Genomic DNA, 17,090 nt, shown 5'->3' with positions numbered 1-17,090 from the left:
TGTGCAGAGCTGCCAGAGGTTTGGTGAAGCTGAGGGAGAGATATGATGTGGTTCTGGGATGCTCACAGCTAGGAGTGTACCTCCTCTTACCTCTTTATCTCCTCTAGTCACATCCTCAGAGACCGTGGGGCTCTGAGTGGCAAGGCCCATAAGCAGCATGATGGAATAGAAAGAAGACAGATCTCTGGATGGACACTGGTTTAGCCCCACTGTCCCTGTCCACCTTCAGCACTGCTCAACTCTGAATGGAGTCAGAATTACATCATGTGCCCCGGTTCTGTCTTTACTGTGTGGCTCTCGAGCCTGGCTATGGACAAGAACCACCTGGGAGAGCTTGTTCAAAAGGCAGATTCTTGGGCCCCATGTCAAACTTACTAACTTAAGTTTCTTCTGGATGATATATATAAACATTATTTGAAATGTCTAAAATACATCAAAAATATTTGAAACGTTCTAAACATGCAAAAAACTGTAGAGAATGGAACTATCCATGTACACATCACCTAGAGTTAACAAATGTTCTACTGTTATTTCTAATCATGATGTCAGAGTTTAGATTATATAATGTCAGGATAAAAGTTGAGACTTCCAGGTGTGGCTGCAGCTGCAGAAACTGTCATGTTTATATAATCAGCTCTGTTTTCCTGACACAGGTTTTATGATGGGCGACAGCCCGTGTTGGCTATCATGGATCCAGACATGATCAAAGCAGTGCTAGTGAAAGAATGTTATTCTGTCTTCACAAACCGACAGGTAGGCATAGAGTTATTTTAATTTTACTTACTTACTTACTTATTTATTCATTCATAAAACTTTCATTTTGACACAATGACAGACTCATAGGAATTTGTCATAGGAGGTCCCATGTTGTATGGTCTTCAAGCCCTTTCTCCTAAGGTAATATCCTGCATAATAATAGTACAATATGGAAGCAGAAATAGCCACTGGTTCTAAACATTGACTTATTCAGATTTCAGTGATTTTAGGCACACTCAAATGTGCACGTGTGTATTGCTCCTGAACACTGATCTTACATTTAGACTTGTGTATCCTCCACCCCATTCATCTTATAGAGCTGTTCCATCATCAGCCTCCTGCTTACTTTCTTCTGTAGGCATGGTATGTAGCTTGTCTTTTTGTTGTATGAGAGTCTTCTGCAGAGCAAGCATTTCTTATATTGATAAGGCCAATTTAACATTCTTTTCCTTTTATGGGCTGTGACTTTGGCATCAAGTTTGAAAACTCTTTATCTAGCCCTAAGTCCCAAGGATTTTCTCAAAGTAGTTCATTTTATGGTTTACATTTAAGTATATACTTTTATGTTTTATATTTGTAATATGAATCATGCATAGTTTTGTGTTTCACATTTAATTCTGTGATCCATTTTGTGTTAATTTTTAGTGTTAATTGTGAGCTGTGACATTTAGGTCAAAAATCCGTATTTCTGGTCAATGGATGTGTAAGCACTCCAGCATCACTTGTGGAAAGGCTGTACTTCCTGCATTGAATGGCTTTTGTACCAGTATCAAAACTGAGTCGGGCCTATGTGTTTGTATCTATTTTTCAATCTCTGTTCTGTTCATTGATCTCTGTATCTATCCCTCTACCGGTGCCACCGTGTCTTGATTACTGTAACTATACAGTAAGTCTCAATATCATGAACAGTGATTCCTCCCATTTTATTTTTGTTGGAATTGTTTTAGGTATTCTAGCTCCTTTGCCTTTCCATACAAATTTAGAATTAGCTTATCTATGTTTGCATAATATTTGCCAGGATTTTGTAAGACATGATTTAGACCTACCAATCATTTGTGCAAAATCTATATCTTTATTATGTCATGTCTTTCAAAGCATGAACACAATATGTGTTTATTTAGGCTTTCTTTGAGTCTTTTCACCAGCATTTCATTCTCAACAGGGAAACCATGCATGCTTTGTTCAATACACATCTCAAGTACCTTCTTTGTGTGATTATAGTTGTTATTGTGTTCTTAATGTGTTTTCACATATTCATTATCTAGAAATGTGGTTGATTTTTGGTGTTGATCTTATTTCCTACATCCTAGCTTAGCTCATTTATTAGATGCAGAGATGTTCTTTTTTATATCCCTCAAGATATCCTACATCGCCAATTATTTCACCGATATAGGGACACTCCTATTTTTTTATTTTAGAAAAATACTTTATTTTATTTTATTTTATTTTACTTTATTTTATTTTATTTTGTTTTATTTTATTTTATTTTATTTGAGTTCAATTTGGCAACATATAGCATAACACAGAGTGCTCATCCCATCAAGTGCCCCCCCCCCGTGCCCGTCACCCAGTCACCCCAACCCCCTGCCCTCCTTCCTTTCCACCACCCCTTGTTCATTTCCCAGAGTTAGGAGTCTCTCATGTTCTGTCACCTTCACTGATATTTCTCCACTCATTTTCTCTCCTTTCCCCTTTATTCCCTTTCACTATTTTTTATATTCCCCAAATGAATGAAACCATATAATGTTTGTCCTTCTCCGATTGACTTACTTCACTCAGCATAAAACCCTCCCATTCCATCCACGTCGAAGCAAATGGTGGGTATTTGTCCTTTCTAATAGCTGAGTAATGTTCCATTGTATACATACACCACATCTTTATCCATTCATCTTTCGATGGACACCGAGGCTCCTTCCACAGTTTCGCTATTGTGGACATTGCTGCGATAATCATTGGGATGCAGGTGAGGGACACTCCCACTTTTATCTTTCTAATCTGCATGCCTTTTATTTCGTTGTCTTGTCTTCTTGCACTAGCTAGGATTTCTAGTATGGTTTTGGATAAGAGTGGTGAGAGTGAATATTTTTGCCTTGTTCCTGATGTTAGGGGTAAACATTCAGCTTTTCACCATTTAACTATTTATACATGTATTTTTACAATGAAAACTACATATTTAAATGTGATGTTTTGATTTATAAAGTGATCATCACAAATGAAATGTATTAACCTATCTATCACCACCCAGAGTTACTTTGTGTGTGTGTGTGTGTGTGTGTGTGTGTGTGTGTGTGGTAAGACCATGTAAGATCTACTTTTTAAACAAATATCAAATATATGGTAGTGTATTTTGATTATAATCACCTTGCAGTATATTCGGTCTCCAGAACTTATTTTTCTCAACACTGAAAGTTTGCACCCTGTGTTTACTATTTGCCCTTCTCCCTCCTCCCAGCCTCTGATAGCTACCATTCTACTCTGTTATTGAGCTTGACTTTATTTTTCTAGATTCCACTAATAAGTGAGATCATGTGTTACCTGTCCTTCAGTGTATGGTTAATTCCCTTAGCATGTGGTCATGTTGTCCACGTTCAACCATGCTGTTGGAAATGGCAGGATCGGGCAGCCCTGGTGGTGTAGTGGTTAAGTGCTGCCTGCAGCCCGGGGTGTGACCCTGGAGACCCGGGATCGAGTCCCATGTCTGGCTCCCTGCATGGAGCCTGCTTCTCCCTCAGCCTGTGTCTCTGCCTCTCTCTGAATAAATAAATAAGTAAATCTTTAAAAAAAAAAAAAAAAGGAAATGGCAGGATTTCCTTTTTTTTAAGGTTGAGCAATATTCAATTTTCTTTATCCATTCATCCTTCTATTTAAATTTATGTATGTATACATGTATGTATTTGTATTTAAAATCTAGTTAGTTAACATACAATGCAATATTGGTTTCAGAAGTGGAATTCAGTGATTCATCACTTATACACAATACCCAGTGCTCATCACGGGTGCCCTCCTTAATGCTCATCACTCATCTAGCCCATCCACCATTCACCTCCCTCTATCGACCCTCAGTTTGTTCTCTATCATTAAATGTCTCTTGTGATTTGTTTCCCTCTCTCCTTTTTCCCCTCCCTTAGCATATGTTCATCTGTTTAGTTTCTTAAATTTGACTTATGAGTGAAACCATATCACATTTGTCTTTCCCTGACTTATTTCACGTAGCGTAATACTCTCTTGTTCCATCCACGTTGCTGCAATTGGCAAGATTTCATTTATTTGATGGCAGAGTGATATTCCATTGTGTGTCTGTGTGTGTGTATACACCACATCTTTATCCATTCCAAAGTTGATGGACATTTGAGCTCTCTCCATAGTTTGCCTATTGTTGATAATGCTGCATAAATATGGAGCATGCATGCCTTTGAATCTCTATTTTTGCATGCATTGTAGTGCAATTGCTGGATTGTAGCATAGTTCTATTTTCAACTTTTTGAGGAAATTCCATACTCTTTTCCAGAGTGGCTGCACAAATGTGTGTTCCCATCAACAGTGCAAGAGGGTTTCCCTTTCTCCACATCCTAACCAACATCTGTTGTTCCCAGAGTTGTTAACTGTAGCCATTCTGGCAGGTGTGAGCTGGTATCTCACTGTGGATTTGATTTGTGTTTCTCTGATGATGAGTGATGTTGAGCATTTTTTCATGTGTCTGTGAGCCTTCTGGATGTCTTCTTCCGAATAGTGTCTTTTCATGCCTTCTTCCCTTTTCTTAACCAGATTATTTGTTTTTTGGGTGTTGAATTTCATAAATTCTTTATAGGTTTTGGATCCCAATCATTTATCAGATATATAATTTGCAAATGTCTTCTCCCATTCTAAAGGTTGTCTTTTAGTTTTGTTGATTGTTTCCTTCACTATGCAGGAGCTTTTCATCTTGATGAAGTCCCAATAGTATGTTTCTGTTTTTGTTTCCCTTGCCTCCAGTGATGTGTCTAGTAAAAGTTGCTAAGGCTGAGGTGAAAGAGGTTTCTGCCTTTTATGTGGTGTGCCCCTTGTTTCTTGCTCCTGTCAAGATTTTTTCTTTGTCTCTAATTTTTTTGTCTTCAATTTTTGACAATTTTATTATCATGTGTCTTGGTGGAATCTTTTTTTGAATTCAGTCGGATTGAGGACTACATATCCCAAGATTTCTGTGCATTTCCCTAGTTTGGGAAGTTTTCGGCCATTGTTTCTTTAGGTAAGCATTTTGTCCACTTCTCTCTTCCTCTCCCGGGATTCTATAATGTACATATTCTTTTACTTGATGGTGTCCTATAAATCTTGTAGGATTTTTTCCCTACGTTTTTTTTTTTTTTTCTATTTTCCTTTACCTCACTCTGACTGGATAATCTGAAATAATCCAGGAGGGGATCGTTGGTTCCGGTACTTGAGAGCCACATCAGCAATTGCATGATCCTTGACAGGAAGCACAGTGGAGGGTTCTTGTGGATGCAGTGGCTATTGGGGTCCTCAGTAGCATCACCAGATCCAGTGCCAGGGGACTAGGGCAAGCAGAATGGTGGCCAGAGTTGGTGCTACACACACACTCATCTGTGGGGGCTGAAACCAGGCACATGCTCCCAACAGGGCTGGGCTCAGTGATGGGCACATGGGTACTTTGAATGTCTGGGCTGTCTGTGTACACTCACGTGGCTGCAGGAATAGTCACTACTGCATGCATGGCAGTGGGGGCTTTTGACTGGAGTTCAGGCTGGCAGTGTGTAGATGTGAAGTTTCAGGGATTAGCTGTGGTCTCATGTGGCAGTGCAGTCCAGTGACTGGAGTCCAGCCTGGCCTCAGGGACCTGAAAGCTGCTGGGGCCTGGGCTGGTGTGGTATGTATGTCCAGTCACAGGGGCCATGGCTGGTTGTGGGAGCAGATTCTGAGGCTCAGGGTGTAGGTGGTGGCACTGGCTGAGGCAACTCATGAGAGGGCAGATGGAGCAGAGCAGGACTCAGGCAGCTGGAGTCAGCAAATATGAAAGCCTGTGGGACTATCAGCAGCAAAATCTTACAGGGTGCACTGTGCTGTGTCAGCTGTTGATTCAGCAGCTGCTAAGGCTGCTAGGGTCCTCAGCAGAGCAGGACACAGGGAACCATGGTTACTCCTGCCACTTTGCTGATACTGATAGTCCTGCCTTTCTTTTTTCCTTGCTCTGTCTAGGTGTGTCAGCTATGCCAGTATCTGGAGGTTTGAAGCCAAACAGGTCATTTGTGCTGTGCCCTGAAGGGCTGGGGCTAATGACCTTTAGTCCTTTTCCCAGCAAGAGGAATTCTCTGAGGCTGGCGAGTGTCCTCTTGGTGCTGAGTAGTGCTGGCCTGGCTCCTGGTATGATGCAGACAAAACGAAGCTCTTCTCCTTACTTTTCTAATGCACTCATTCTCAGGAGTTTTGCTCCACTGTGTTGTTGAAGCTTCTTAAATGGACTCCTAAGCTCGTAGGTCTATTTTGTTTGTGGATAGCTGTCTACCTGTTGTCCTTTGAGGGTTAACAGAGGCTGATGTGTCCTGTCTCATCATCTTGGTGATATCACACCAATCCTTCCTCACTGAGTTGTTGTGTGATATAAGGTTTTTTGATTATCTGTATTAGGTTGAAGTAGTTCCTCTGTTTCTAGTTCTTCTGTGTATTTTTATCATGAAATGGTTTTGGAGATATCCACATGAATACAAAATATACTTTTGGAAAATGGTACCTAGATTCAAGGTTGTTGGCTTGATAGGCCAGTCCCAATATGAGAAACAGAATTATCTCTTTCTCTTTTCCTTAGTTCCCTTTGGGGTAACACAGGGAAAAGATTTCCATGTAACTGTATCATTTATTGAGAATAGCAAACAGATTCCTATCTTTTTAGGGTACACTGCTATTTTTGAAAAAACCCACCATATTAACACATCTGTTTTTTGAGTTTCTCATGCTGCGGATATATGTGATGGCAGAACTGCTCTGAAGCAACATACATTTTTCCAGGCCATCTGGCTATCTTCCAATGCAATTCTACTCTGCACACCATAGGAGAATGTAGGTATTATTACTATGTTGGTATTATTATGTAGGTATTATGTAGGAATGTATTAGGCATGAATCCAGTTTCTTCTCCTGGAATAGTTTCCCTGCCAAATTTTCCATGCCACATTTACATTGAAAAGGAAATTGGAATATAAAGCTGGATACAGCTACTACCTGTAGTGCTGCCTCTTTCAGCTTCACAGGAAGCTAAGCATTTGGGATAACTATCTATTGAGTATGTAGCATAGGGACTGCCAAAGGAGACACTAAATATTTGGTGAGTAACAGATGCTCTTTAACAAATTTTGCAAACTGTGAAGACCTCCAAAACTTAGGTATGGCAAAATGTGTTTTGCTTTGACTCTAGTCCTTTGGTCCAGTGGGATTTATGAAAAGTGCCATCACTGTGTCTGAGGATGAAGAATGGAAGAGAATACGAACATTGCTGTCTCCAACTTTCACCAGCGGAAAGCTCAAGGAGGTAAGAAAAGAAGAGGTCTTTTCATTAGGAAGTAATGAATGCACCTGGGGGTAAGTAGAAACTAAGATTGTAGTCCACCTGTAAGTGGTACTCTGCTGTATTTGGGCTTCCTAAACATGGTCTTTTATCCTCATGTCCTAGAGGAGGCATGATAAAACTTGTTATTAAATGTCCTTTCTTGCTCCATGTTTGTGAAAGCCATGGACTTCATTCTCGGATTTAAACTTCAGGTGGTGTTGTATTTTGTGTGTAGATGTTTCCCATCATTGGCCAGTATGGAGATATGTTGGTGAGGAACCTGAGGAAGGAGGCAGAGAAAGACAAAGCCATCAGCTTGAAAGAGTAAGTAGGAGTGGGGCTGCTGGGATTCCAACTCTGTCACGACACTTCCCAACTGCTGCCACAGAGCCCAATTCCCACTGTTTAGTTACCACAGCTGAAGTAGACGTGTAGTGTTACAACCCCAATGGGCCAGCCAAGGAGAGGTAGCTCGCCTAAAAAGGCAGAGAAGCCAGGAGGGAGAGGGTCTTCTTTTGTGTACACGGGTCAGGATTAATTCATCTGCTTGATTGTCACCTTGGATATTGTGGAAGACAAAAATATGTGCTTGAAAAAAAGGAAACACAATTCTTCCAAATCTTTGAGTGTAGAGAGTAATGAATGGAGATGGTGGGGACCACTTGGTACATATTGCTGGGCACTGGATGGGGCAAGAAAGTTTTCATGTGGAACTTGGGACAACTTAAATCCCTTCCTGATTTTGTTGAGGATATAAGCAAAATACTAAATATTAACTTTTATGACCACTTGTCCATCTTTCAAACTCAAAAGGGAGAAGGCCTTGCACATGGGATGGGTAGGGTGAAAAAGTAGCCTAAATTGAGATATTAGCCTAAATTGAGATATATTTTATTTTTACAAAAAGTTTCACTTATTTATTTGAGAGAAAGAGAGAGAGAGAGAGAGAGAGAGAGAGAGAGCAAGCCCATGCAGGGGGCAGGAGCAGAGGGAGTAGCAGACTGCCACCCTGAGCAGGAAGCCCAAAGTGGGGCTTGATCCCAGGACCAAGAGATCATGACTGGGAAGAAGGCGGAAGGTCGCCATTCAATTGACTGAGCCACCTGGGTGCCACGGGATGTATTTTAATATTGCAAGATGAATGGATGCATATTAGGACTGTCCTGGCAAAACTAGTAGCATATGATCACTTAGCTATGGCATCCCCTAAGTCAGTTTTGGTGTGATTTAATATATATTTTTTAACTAGGAACATTCTCAGTTCTTACTGTTTCCAGAAATGGGTGAGTCCTCAGGGCAATCTCAGATCAATGGAGGTGAGACAAAGTGGGTCTTTCAGGAGACTTGGCAAGGTGTAAAAAAAAGGGACGGTATTCCTGGCGTCACAGAACAGGGTGTTGGTGTTCTGTAATGTGCTAAAGAGGACTCAGCTCCGAGAGCACAGAGACTGTGGTGAGAGAAGATCCAGATCAGTTTCACCTTTCCTGACTCCCTGAGGAAGCGTCAGTTATTCCACCATTTGTCCTGCTCAGACACAGTGATTATCCACCTTCTACTGCCCTTACTCAAAACACACTTGTGTAATTTGCCTGATTTGGGGTCTCTATCCCTCCAAGATTAAGCTCCTTGAGCTCAGAGGTCTCTCTAACTTGCCCTGGTATCCCCATCACCCATAGCACAAGGCCAGCTGGGTCACTGGCACCTCACGAGCACCTCATCAGTGAGTGTGATGGCATACAGACTCTAGATGCTCCATCAGGTGGTTCTCAAAGTGTGGTTCTTGTCTTGCCTGGACATTGGGATCTACAGGCACTTCTTGCTGCAAGCATTGGATAAGGATAGTAAAGAGGTGCTGATTTTAAGTATTCGTGTCTTTGTTTCTCTCCCAGCATCTTTGGAGCCTACAGCATGGATGTGATCACCAGCACGTCGTTTGGAGTGAACATTGATTCCCTCAACAACCCACAAGATCCGTTTGTGGAAAATGCCAAGAAGCTCTTAAAATTTGATTTCCCCGATCCATTTTTACTCTCCATAGGTATGTACACGTATTTTCTTTTTTTCCTCTCTTCCTTTTTCCTTCCCTTCCTTCCTTTCTCCCTTGTTACTTACCTCCCACTTTTCTACAACAATGTTATATTTTATATCACTATAAACTTTTTATGGTTTTTTATTACTATCAAATGTCACATACATTGAGGCCCCCTTTTACAATGTATAATTCAATTTATGGTCCCAGTGTTCATCAACAAAATTGTTAATGTTGATAATGTATAATGTATATGTTTTTCCTTCATTTCTGTGCTTTTGGTGTCAGATCTTAAATTCACAGAAAAAAATGAGATCATGAAGATTTATCCCTTGGTTTTCTCCTAAGGATTATTATACAGTTTTAACTTTTATATTTGGGCCTTTGATCCATTTTAAATTTATTTTATTTTTATTTGTTGTAGGAAGTAAGAATTAAACTTCTTTTTCTTCCTTTTGTTTGTTTGTTTTGGGTTTTGTTTATTGGCTTGTTTGCATGGGACTGATCTCTTGTTGAGCACATTCATGGAAAATACTATTTTTTTACTTGAATGGTCTTAGAAACCTTGTCAAGATCAGTTGCCCACGCTGAAGGGGGCACTTGAGAGGATGAGCACTGGGTGTTATTCTATATGTTGGCAAATTGAACAACAATAAAAAATAAATTTATATAAAAAAAGATCAGTTACCCATGAACAGAGGGTATAATTTTGGACACTTAATTCAATTCCAGGGGTTTCTGGGTGGTTCAGTTGGTTAAGCATCTGCCTTTGGTTTCAGGTCATGATCCTGGAGACCTGGGATGGAGCCCCAATATGGGCTCATTGCTCAGCCACTGACTTGAAATTCAAGTACAGATCTAGAGGGACTGACTCCGGGTTTCAAAGAATCCCAGTGTCTTTTAATCCTCTGATTGGTAGACCAAGTTATAATTGCTCCAGGTAAAATTTGCATTTTCACTGTGCTTTCCATTGTTCTTTTTCGTTACAGTATTGTTTCCATTCCTTACTCCACTTTATGAAATGTTAAATATCTGGCTATTTCCAAAGAAAATTACTGATTTTTTCACAAAGTCTGTAAAAAGGATGAAGGAAAGTCGCCTCAAAGATAAACAAAAGGTAATCCAGTGGTAGTTACATGTGAGTGTTCACTTTTGATGTTTTATGGAAGTGTGTACATCCTAAGCGTGGTCATTTAAGTATGTTTTTAGGTAGGTAGAGAACTGGAGGGTTTAGAGCAGGAGACCTCTAACATTTTAAGGAGAATGAAGAAGATGGAGATCAGGGAAGGAGGAAAGACAATGAGTCAGAGAGTCAACGTTTAACATTTAATAATAAGCATGGTACCTACTATGCCAGGCAATAAAATTTGATGAGAGAAAAAAACTACCTCTTCTCTTCAAAAAATTGTCAAAGGGTACAACTTCCTGTGTAAAAATAATTTTTTGATATTAAAATTTCCCCAGATGTCAGAGTGGCAAAGAATTCCTTCAATTCCAAGCTTCTTATCTCACACCTTCTCCAGGGGAAGGTCCCATCAGGCCCCTGGTAGAGTAGAGTGTGTGTTAAATTTGAGCCTGCCATAGTTTGGAGTGGGCAGGAGTCTCTCTGGGCACTGAGGCTGCAAGCTGGCCAAGCCAGATTTGCCTTCCTGAGGCCTGATGACCAGCGCTAGAATGTGTGTAGGAGGGAGAGGCAGGGCTGGGTACCCCAGAATGTCACTGAAGATGAGTTCCATCTCAGTGGGTCATTAGAAGATGATGACACAGAAGCTGTCCGTGGACTCTGCAGAAGTCAGGCGATTGGTCTATGTGGCCATTTGTTAAGAAATGAGTCTGGGGGAAAAAAGGACTGAAGTCAGGAACTTTCTCCTGAGTTAGCAAGCATGACAAGAGAGAGAGAATGCTACTCTTTGGCCAGGAAGCTGCGTTCAAAATCCAGAGAAGCTCAGGATCAAGGGAGCAAGAAGCAAGAAACAGTGGGATAGAATAGCTGGATTCCTGTCAGGGAAGCATACTGCTCTCCAAGATTTTGGAGCTGGATGTTTTTGTTCACTGATGACCTGGGTAACACAAGCCAGACTTCTGGACTTAAAGGGGCCATATTCTCAGGAAAGAAATTAAATCCTGCATCCCTTATTTATTTCTGACTTCACAAGTGATGTTCTGCTGTTGAAAGTTCTCTTTCTGCTTGCAGCACCGAGTTGATTTTCTGCAACTGATGATTAACTCCCAGAATTCTAAAGAAATGAATACCCACAAAGGCAAGTAAGGACAGCTTAGAGGGCCAGTGATGGGAAGTCTCTGATGCAGGGGGTGGTTCTGAGGTGTGGAGGACGATTGTTAGCAGATGTAATTATACAAATCAAAGAGAGACAAGTGTTCAGATACAAATGGTAATGGAAGCATGTTCCAGAAGCACACAGACACAAGTTGGTTCAAAGCTTGAAGGGCAACCATGGACAAGGCAGTCAGTGGTTCATGGATCACCTATTTCGTAGCCTCTGGGCAGCTTGTTTCCCGTGTCAGTTCTCTGAGCCTATACCTGGAAGTTCACATCAACACTTCACCATATCAGAAGGCATATGTCCCCGGTATTGGTGACCTGGAACACTTGGTTAAAGTTGTGTTCATTGGTTTGATGGACTGTAAAGTTTTATTTTTCATTTTGTAATTAAGAAGTGACTGGTGAAAGATGCCTTTGTGACAGTGTAAATGCTGGCCACTTTCACCTACTACTTTCACCTACTACTTCTATCATCCATGGATGCTATTTGACTGAGACCATTATTACTAAGATGGCTCCAAAATGTTGGCTTTCTAATTCCATCATTTCTTCTATGTTGATGAGTAATCGTCCACTGTTAGGGAGCTTTTCATTCTCTCTCTATAACATTTAATTTATTTATGTCAGTAGGATTTCATATATTACTAAGTTAGTCTCCTAGCTCCTTCTTTATTTAGATCCTCAGTTGTCTCCAATTTGTCCTCTGGAAGCCATTTCAAGTGGGTTCCTATGTTATGTTTTGTGTTATTTTTTCTTTCTTTTCTATTTTTATGTTTTCAACAGACTTTATGTTTTATATAAGTAAGTATTAGGTTCACTGCAATGGTTAGTGACACAGAGATTTCCCATATTCCCCCCCATGCCCACCTCCACACAGCATCCCCCACTATCAAAATACCATTTGCTGTATTTGTTACATTGTCCCTCAATGACACATCACTACCACTCCAAATCCATAGCTTACATTACAGTTCACTCTTGGTGTTATACATTCCATGGATGTTGACAAAGGTATAATGATGTTTATCCACCATTACAGTACATAGAGTATTCTGTACCTTTTCCCATATTATTTTCTGAGCATTTGCTTGCATTCTAGTGTGAGACATTCCGGGTTTCTCTTCTTTTTCCCCTGATGAGGCCTGGAATCAGCCATTTCTTCAGATGCTGTGTTTCCTTTTAGTGAGCAATGATATTTAGAAACCAAAATCTGGGATCAAGGAGAGATCACTACTATAAAGCTTCTTTGCTTGTATTTCCTCTCCGTGGGCCGAGTTATGTAATTCAAATACATTTACACAAGACTGATGAACATAAACATTTGTATGTCTACCCATCCAGTGATGTAATTATGGTCTCTGTGTCTGAAAGAAGAAAAAGAGCCTTGATTTATAGTTTGTTCCTATGACAGAAACAGTCCCATCATGGTTAAGTTCAGGCTATCTATGGTTTCACAACCATCTCCCAAAATTCTTGAATATTTAACAATTTATTCTAGGGACTAAAGATGGACTTACTCCATCACACCGCTAAAATATATGTATACCTATATATACATTTCTTTCTTTCTTTCTTTCTTTCTTTCTTTCTTTCTTTCTTTCTTTCTTTCTTTCTAGCTAGCTAGCTAGCTCTTCTATTTTCTAGGTTGAAGAAAATAATCTCTATATGTCCGGCTCAATACAGAACCACTACACACATATGGTTAATTGAACACTTGACATGTGGCTAGTGTCACTGAAGAACTAAATCTTATATTGGTTTAAATTTAAGTGACATTTAAATATAAATAGGCACATCTGGAGAGTGACTACCATACTGGACAGCAGAGTTGTGAAATTTGATTTTATCATGGGCTTCATAGCAATTGGGGGAAAGAATTTGATAGTTGAATTTATCCACACCAGATTCACAGAAATTATGACCAGGAAATCAGAATTCTGTAGACCTTTCTTACACTCACTTTGCATTATTTTTAGTTTTGAATTTTTTGTCTGTGGCAAGTACCATGTTAATTTCAGTCAAATAGATTAGAGCATGACTGTGTTTAGTTTCTACTACAAGAAAATCAAAAAGGAGGCCAATATATATTCAGGGTGCATCCATTGCTGAGGAAGGTGACATTCAGGCCGTGATTAAATAAACATTGCTAATTCCACTCAGTGGATTCTGTTTGTGTATAATTCATGCTGGTCAATGACTTTTTATTGATCATTGTTTCTTTTGCTGTTTCAATGCAGTTGATTAGACTAACGTCATTCATCACTCTTCTAGCATTTTGTCTCTGTCACGGTTTTATATGTATCTGAGATCATCCATGTAAAGAATATACCCCAGGTCTTCACTTAACCGAAACCTCACAAAGGTATAATCCATGCTTCTCAAGCTTGGTTGTGCATGCAACTCACCACATCTCCTGAAAGCTCAGATTTTGATTTCATAGTTCTAGGGTGAGGTTTGACATTCTGCATTTCTTTTTTTTTAATAAATTAATTTTTTATTGGTGTTCAATTTACCAACATACAGAATAACACCCAGTGTTCATCTCGTCAAGTGTCCCCGTCAGTGCCCGCCACCAACTCACCCACACCCCCCGCCCTCCTCCCCTTCCACCACCCCTAGTTCGTTTCCCAGAGTTAGGAATCTTTATGTTCTGTCTCCCTTCCTGATATTTCCCACACATTTCTTCTCCCTTCCTTTATATTCCCTTTCACTATTATTTATATTCCCCAAATGAATGAGAACATACACTGTTTGTCCTCCTCCGATTGACTTACTTCACTCAGCATAATACCCTCCAGTTCCATCGACCGTTGAAGCAAATGGTGGGTATTTGTCGTTTGTAATGGCTGAGTAATATTCCATTGTGTACATAAACCACATCTTCTTTATCCATTCATCTTTCGATGGATACCGAGGCTCCTTCCACCGTTCGGCTATTGTGGACATTGCTGCTAGAAACATCGGGGTGCAAGTGTCCCGGCGTTTCATTGCATCTGAATCTTTGGGGTAAATCCCCAGCAGTGCAATTGCTGGGTTGTAGGGCAGGTCTATTTTTAACTCTTTGAGGAATCTCCACACAGTTTTCCAGAGTGGCTGCACCAGTTCACATTCCCACCAACAGTGCAAGAGGGTTCCCTTTTCTCCGCATCCTTTCCAACATTTGTGGTTTCCTGCCTTGTTAATTTTCCCCATTCTCACTGGTGTGAGGTGGTATCTCATTATGGTTTTGACTTGTATTTCCCTGATGGCAAGTGCTGCAGAGCATTTTCTCATGTGCATGTTGGCCATGTCTATGTCTTCCTCTGTGAGATTTCTATTCATGTCTTTTGCCCATTTCATGATTGGGTTGTTTGTTTCTTTGCTGTCGAGTTTAATAAGTTCTTTATAGATCTTGGAAACTAGCCCTTTATCTGATATGTCATTTGCAAATATCTTCTCCCATTCTGTAGGTTGTCTTTTAGTTTTGTTGACTGTATCCTTTGCTGTGCAAAAGCTTCTTATCTTGATGAAGTCCCAATAGTTCATTTTTGCTTGTGTTTCTTTTGCCTTCGTGGATGTATCTTGAAAGAAGTTACTGTGGCCAAGTTCAAAAAGGGTGTTGCCTGTGTTCTCCTCTAGGATTTTGATGGAATCTTGTCTCACGTTTAGATCTTTCATCCATTTTGAGTTCATCTTTGTGTATGGTGAAAGAGACTGGTCTAGTTTCATTCTTCTGCATGTGGATGTCCAATTTTCCCAGCACCATTTATTGAAGAGACTGTCTTTCTTCCAATGGATAGTCTTTCCTCCTTTATCGAATATTAGTTGACCATAAAGTTCAGGGTCCACTTCTGGGTTCTCTATTCTGTTCCATTGATCTATGTGTCTGTTTTTGTGCCAGTACCACACTGTCTTGATGACCACAGCTTTGTAGTACAACCTGAAATCTGGCATTGTGATGCCCCAGATATGATTTTCTTTTTTAAAATTCCCCTGGCTATTCGGGGTCTTTTCTGATTCCACACAAATCTTAAAATAATTTGTTCTAACTCTCTGAAGAAAGTCCATGGTATTTTGATAGGGATTGCATTAAACGTGTACATTGCCCTGGGTAACATTGACATTTTCACAATATTAATTCTGCCAATCCATGAGCATGGAATATTTTTCCATCTCTTTGTGTCTTCCTCAATTTCTTTCAGAAGTGTTCTATAGTTTTTAGGGTATAGATCCTTTACCTCTTTGGTTAGGTTTATTCCTAGGTATCTTATGCTTTTGGGTTCAATTGTAAATGGGATTGACTCCTTACTTTATCTTTCTTCAGTCTCATTGTTAGTGTATAGAAATGCCATTGATTTCTGGGCATTGATTTTGTATCCTGCCACGTTACCAAATTGCTGTATGAGTTCTAGCCATCTTGGGGTGGAGGCTTTTGGGTTTTCTATGTAGAGTATCATGTCGTCGGTGAAGAGGGAGAGTTTGACCTCTTCTTTGCCAGTTTGAATGCCTTTAATGTCTTTTTGTTGTCTGATTGCTGAGGCGAGGACTTCCAGTACTATGTTGAATAGCAGTGGTGAGAGTGGACATCCCTGTCTTGTTCCTGATCTTAGGGGAAAGGCTCCCAGTGCTTCCCCATTGAGAATGATATTTGCTGTGGGCTTTTGGTAGATGGCTTTTAAGATGTCGAGGAAAGTTCCCTCTATCCCAACACTCTGAAGTGTTTTGATCAGGAATGGATGCTGTATTTTGTCAAATGCTTTCTCTGCATCTAATGAGAGGATCATATGGTTCTTGGTTTTTCTCTTGCTGATATGATGAATCACATTGATTGTTTTACGAGTGTTGAACCAGCCTTGTATCTTCTGATTCTGTATACTTTAAGTACCTTGACTTCCCCTGGAACTTGTCCGTCTAGCTGGTCTGGGGGAGGGGCCTGCTGTGCTGATATTCAGGTGTTAGCACTTGGGGGAGGTGCTCTGCCCCCTGCCTGATGCAGGGCTCAGTGGGGGTTGTTTACCCCGTGAGGCCCCAGGAGGAACAACCCCAGAGGGGCCAGCTCTGGCAACCTGGATTCAGCCCCCGCAGGAACTCCGGAGCTCTCAGTCTGCAGGGTCTGGAGGCTCCGGGGCGGGGCCGCTGATCTGCTCAGCTCCGGGCAGGAGCGTCCTCGCTGTCCTGGGCCCTCCCGGTCTCTGCCTGTCCCGGGGGGAGGCCGCATCCTGGGCTGTGTCCTGGCGCCCTGTGCTGCGGAGCCGCCTCCCCCTCGCCAGCCCCCTCCGCGGAGCCGCCGGCCCCGCCGCCCCCCCACCCCGCCCCCGCCCGCCCAGCTGCTCCGGGTCCCACCATGCGCGCTGCAGCCCTTAGGGAGCTCGGCGCACTCTCCCCGGGGCGCAGGTGTCTGTTAGTGTCCCAGGGAGCCCGAGGGCATCCCCGCCCTCCTGGGTCCTGCTCCAACTCCCTGTGAGCCCCTTTCCGCCTGGAAAGGTTGGTGAAGCTCCTGCTTCTCC

At 41.3% G+C, this 17,090-nt stretch overlaps 1 protein-coding gene across 3 annotated transcripts in view; it reads left to right on the top strand.

Annotated features, from left to right (window-relative positions):
- LOC121486274 (cytochrome P450 3A12-like) overlaps positions 1–17,090 on the top strand; it is a 45,054-nt gene that overhangs the window by 13,606 nt on the left and 14,358 nt on the right. Inside the window, exons 4-9 of one of the 3 annotated variants that reach the window (XM_041747127.1) lie at positions 654–753; positions 7,160–7,273; positions 7,527–7,615; positions 9,181–9,329; positions 10,310–10,437; positions 11,515–11,581. In XM_041747127.1, the coding sequence (XP_041603061.1) occupies positions 654–753; positions 7,160–7,273; positions 7,527–7,615; positions 9,181–9,329; positions 10,310–10,437; positions 11,515–11,581 (647 nt within the window). Of the gene's footprint in view, positions 1–653; positions 754–6,006; positions 6,221–6,254; positions 6,805–7,159; positions 7,274–7,526; positions 7,616–9,180; positions 9,330–10,309; positions 10,438–11,514; positions 11,582–17,090 lie in introns of those variants that run through there. The other 2 variants (XM_041747128.1, XM_041747129.1) reach the window with 2 other exon arrangements.

The sequence above is a fragment of the Vulpes lagopus genome, chromosome 3 (assembly GCF_018345385.1).
Source record: "Vulpes lagopus strain Blue_001 chromosome 3, ASM1834538v1, whole genome shotgun sequence".
Taxonomy (NCBI): domain Eukaryota; kingdom Metazoa; phylum Chordata; class Mammalia; order Carnivora; family Canidae; genus Vulpes; species Vulpes lagopus.
Note: the sequence above shows the minus strand (reverse complement) of the source record. Positions and strands in the feature narration are given on the sequence as shown.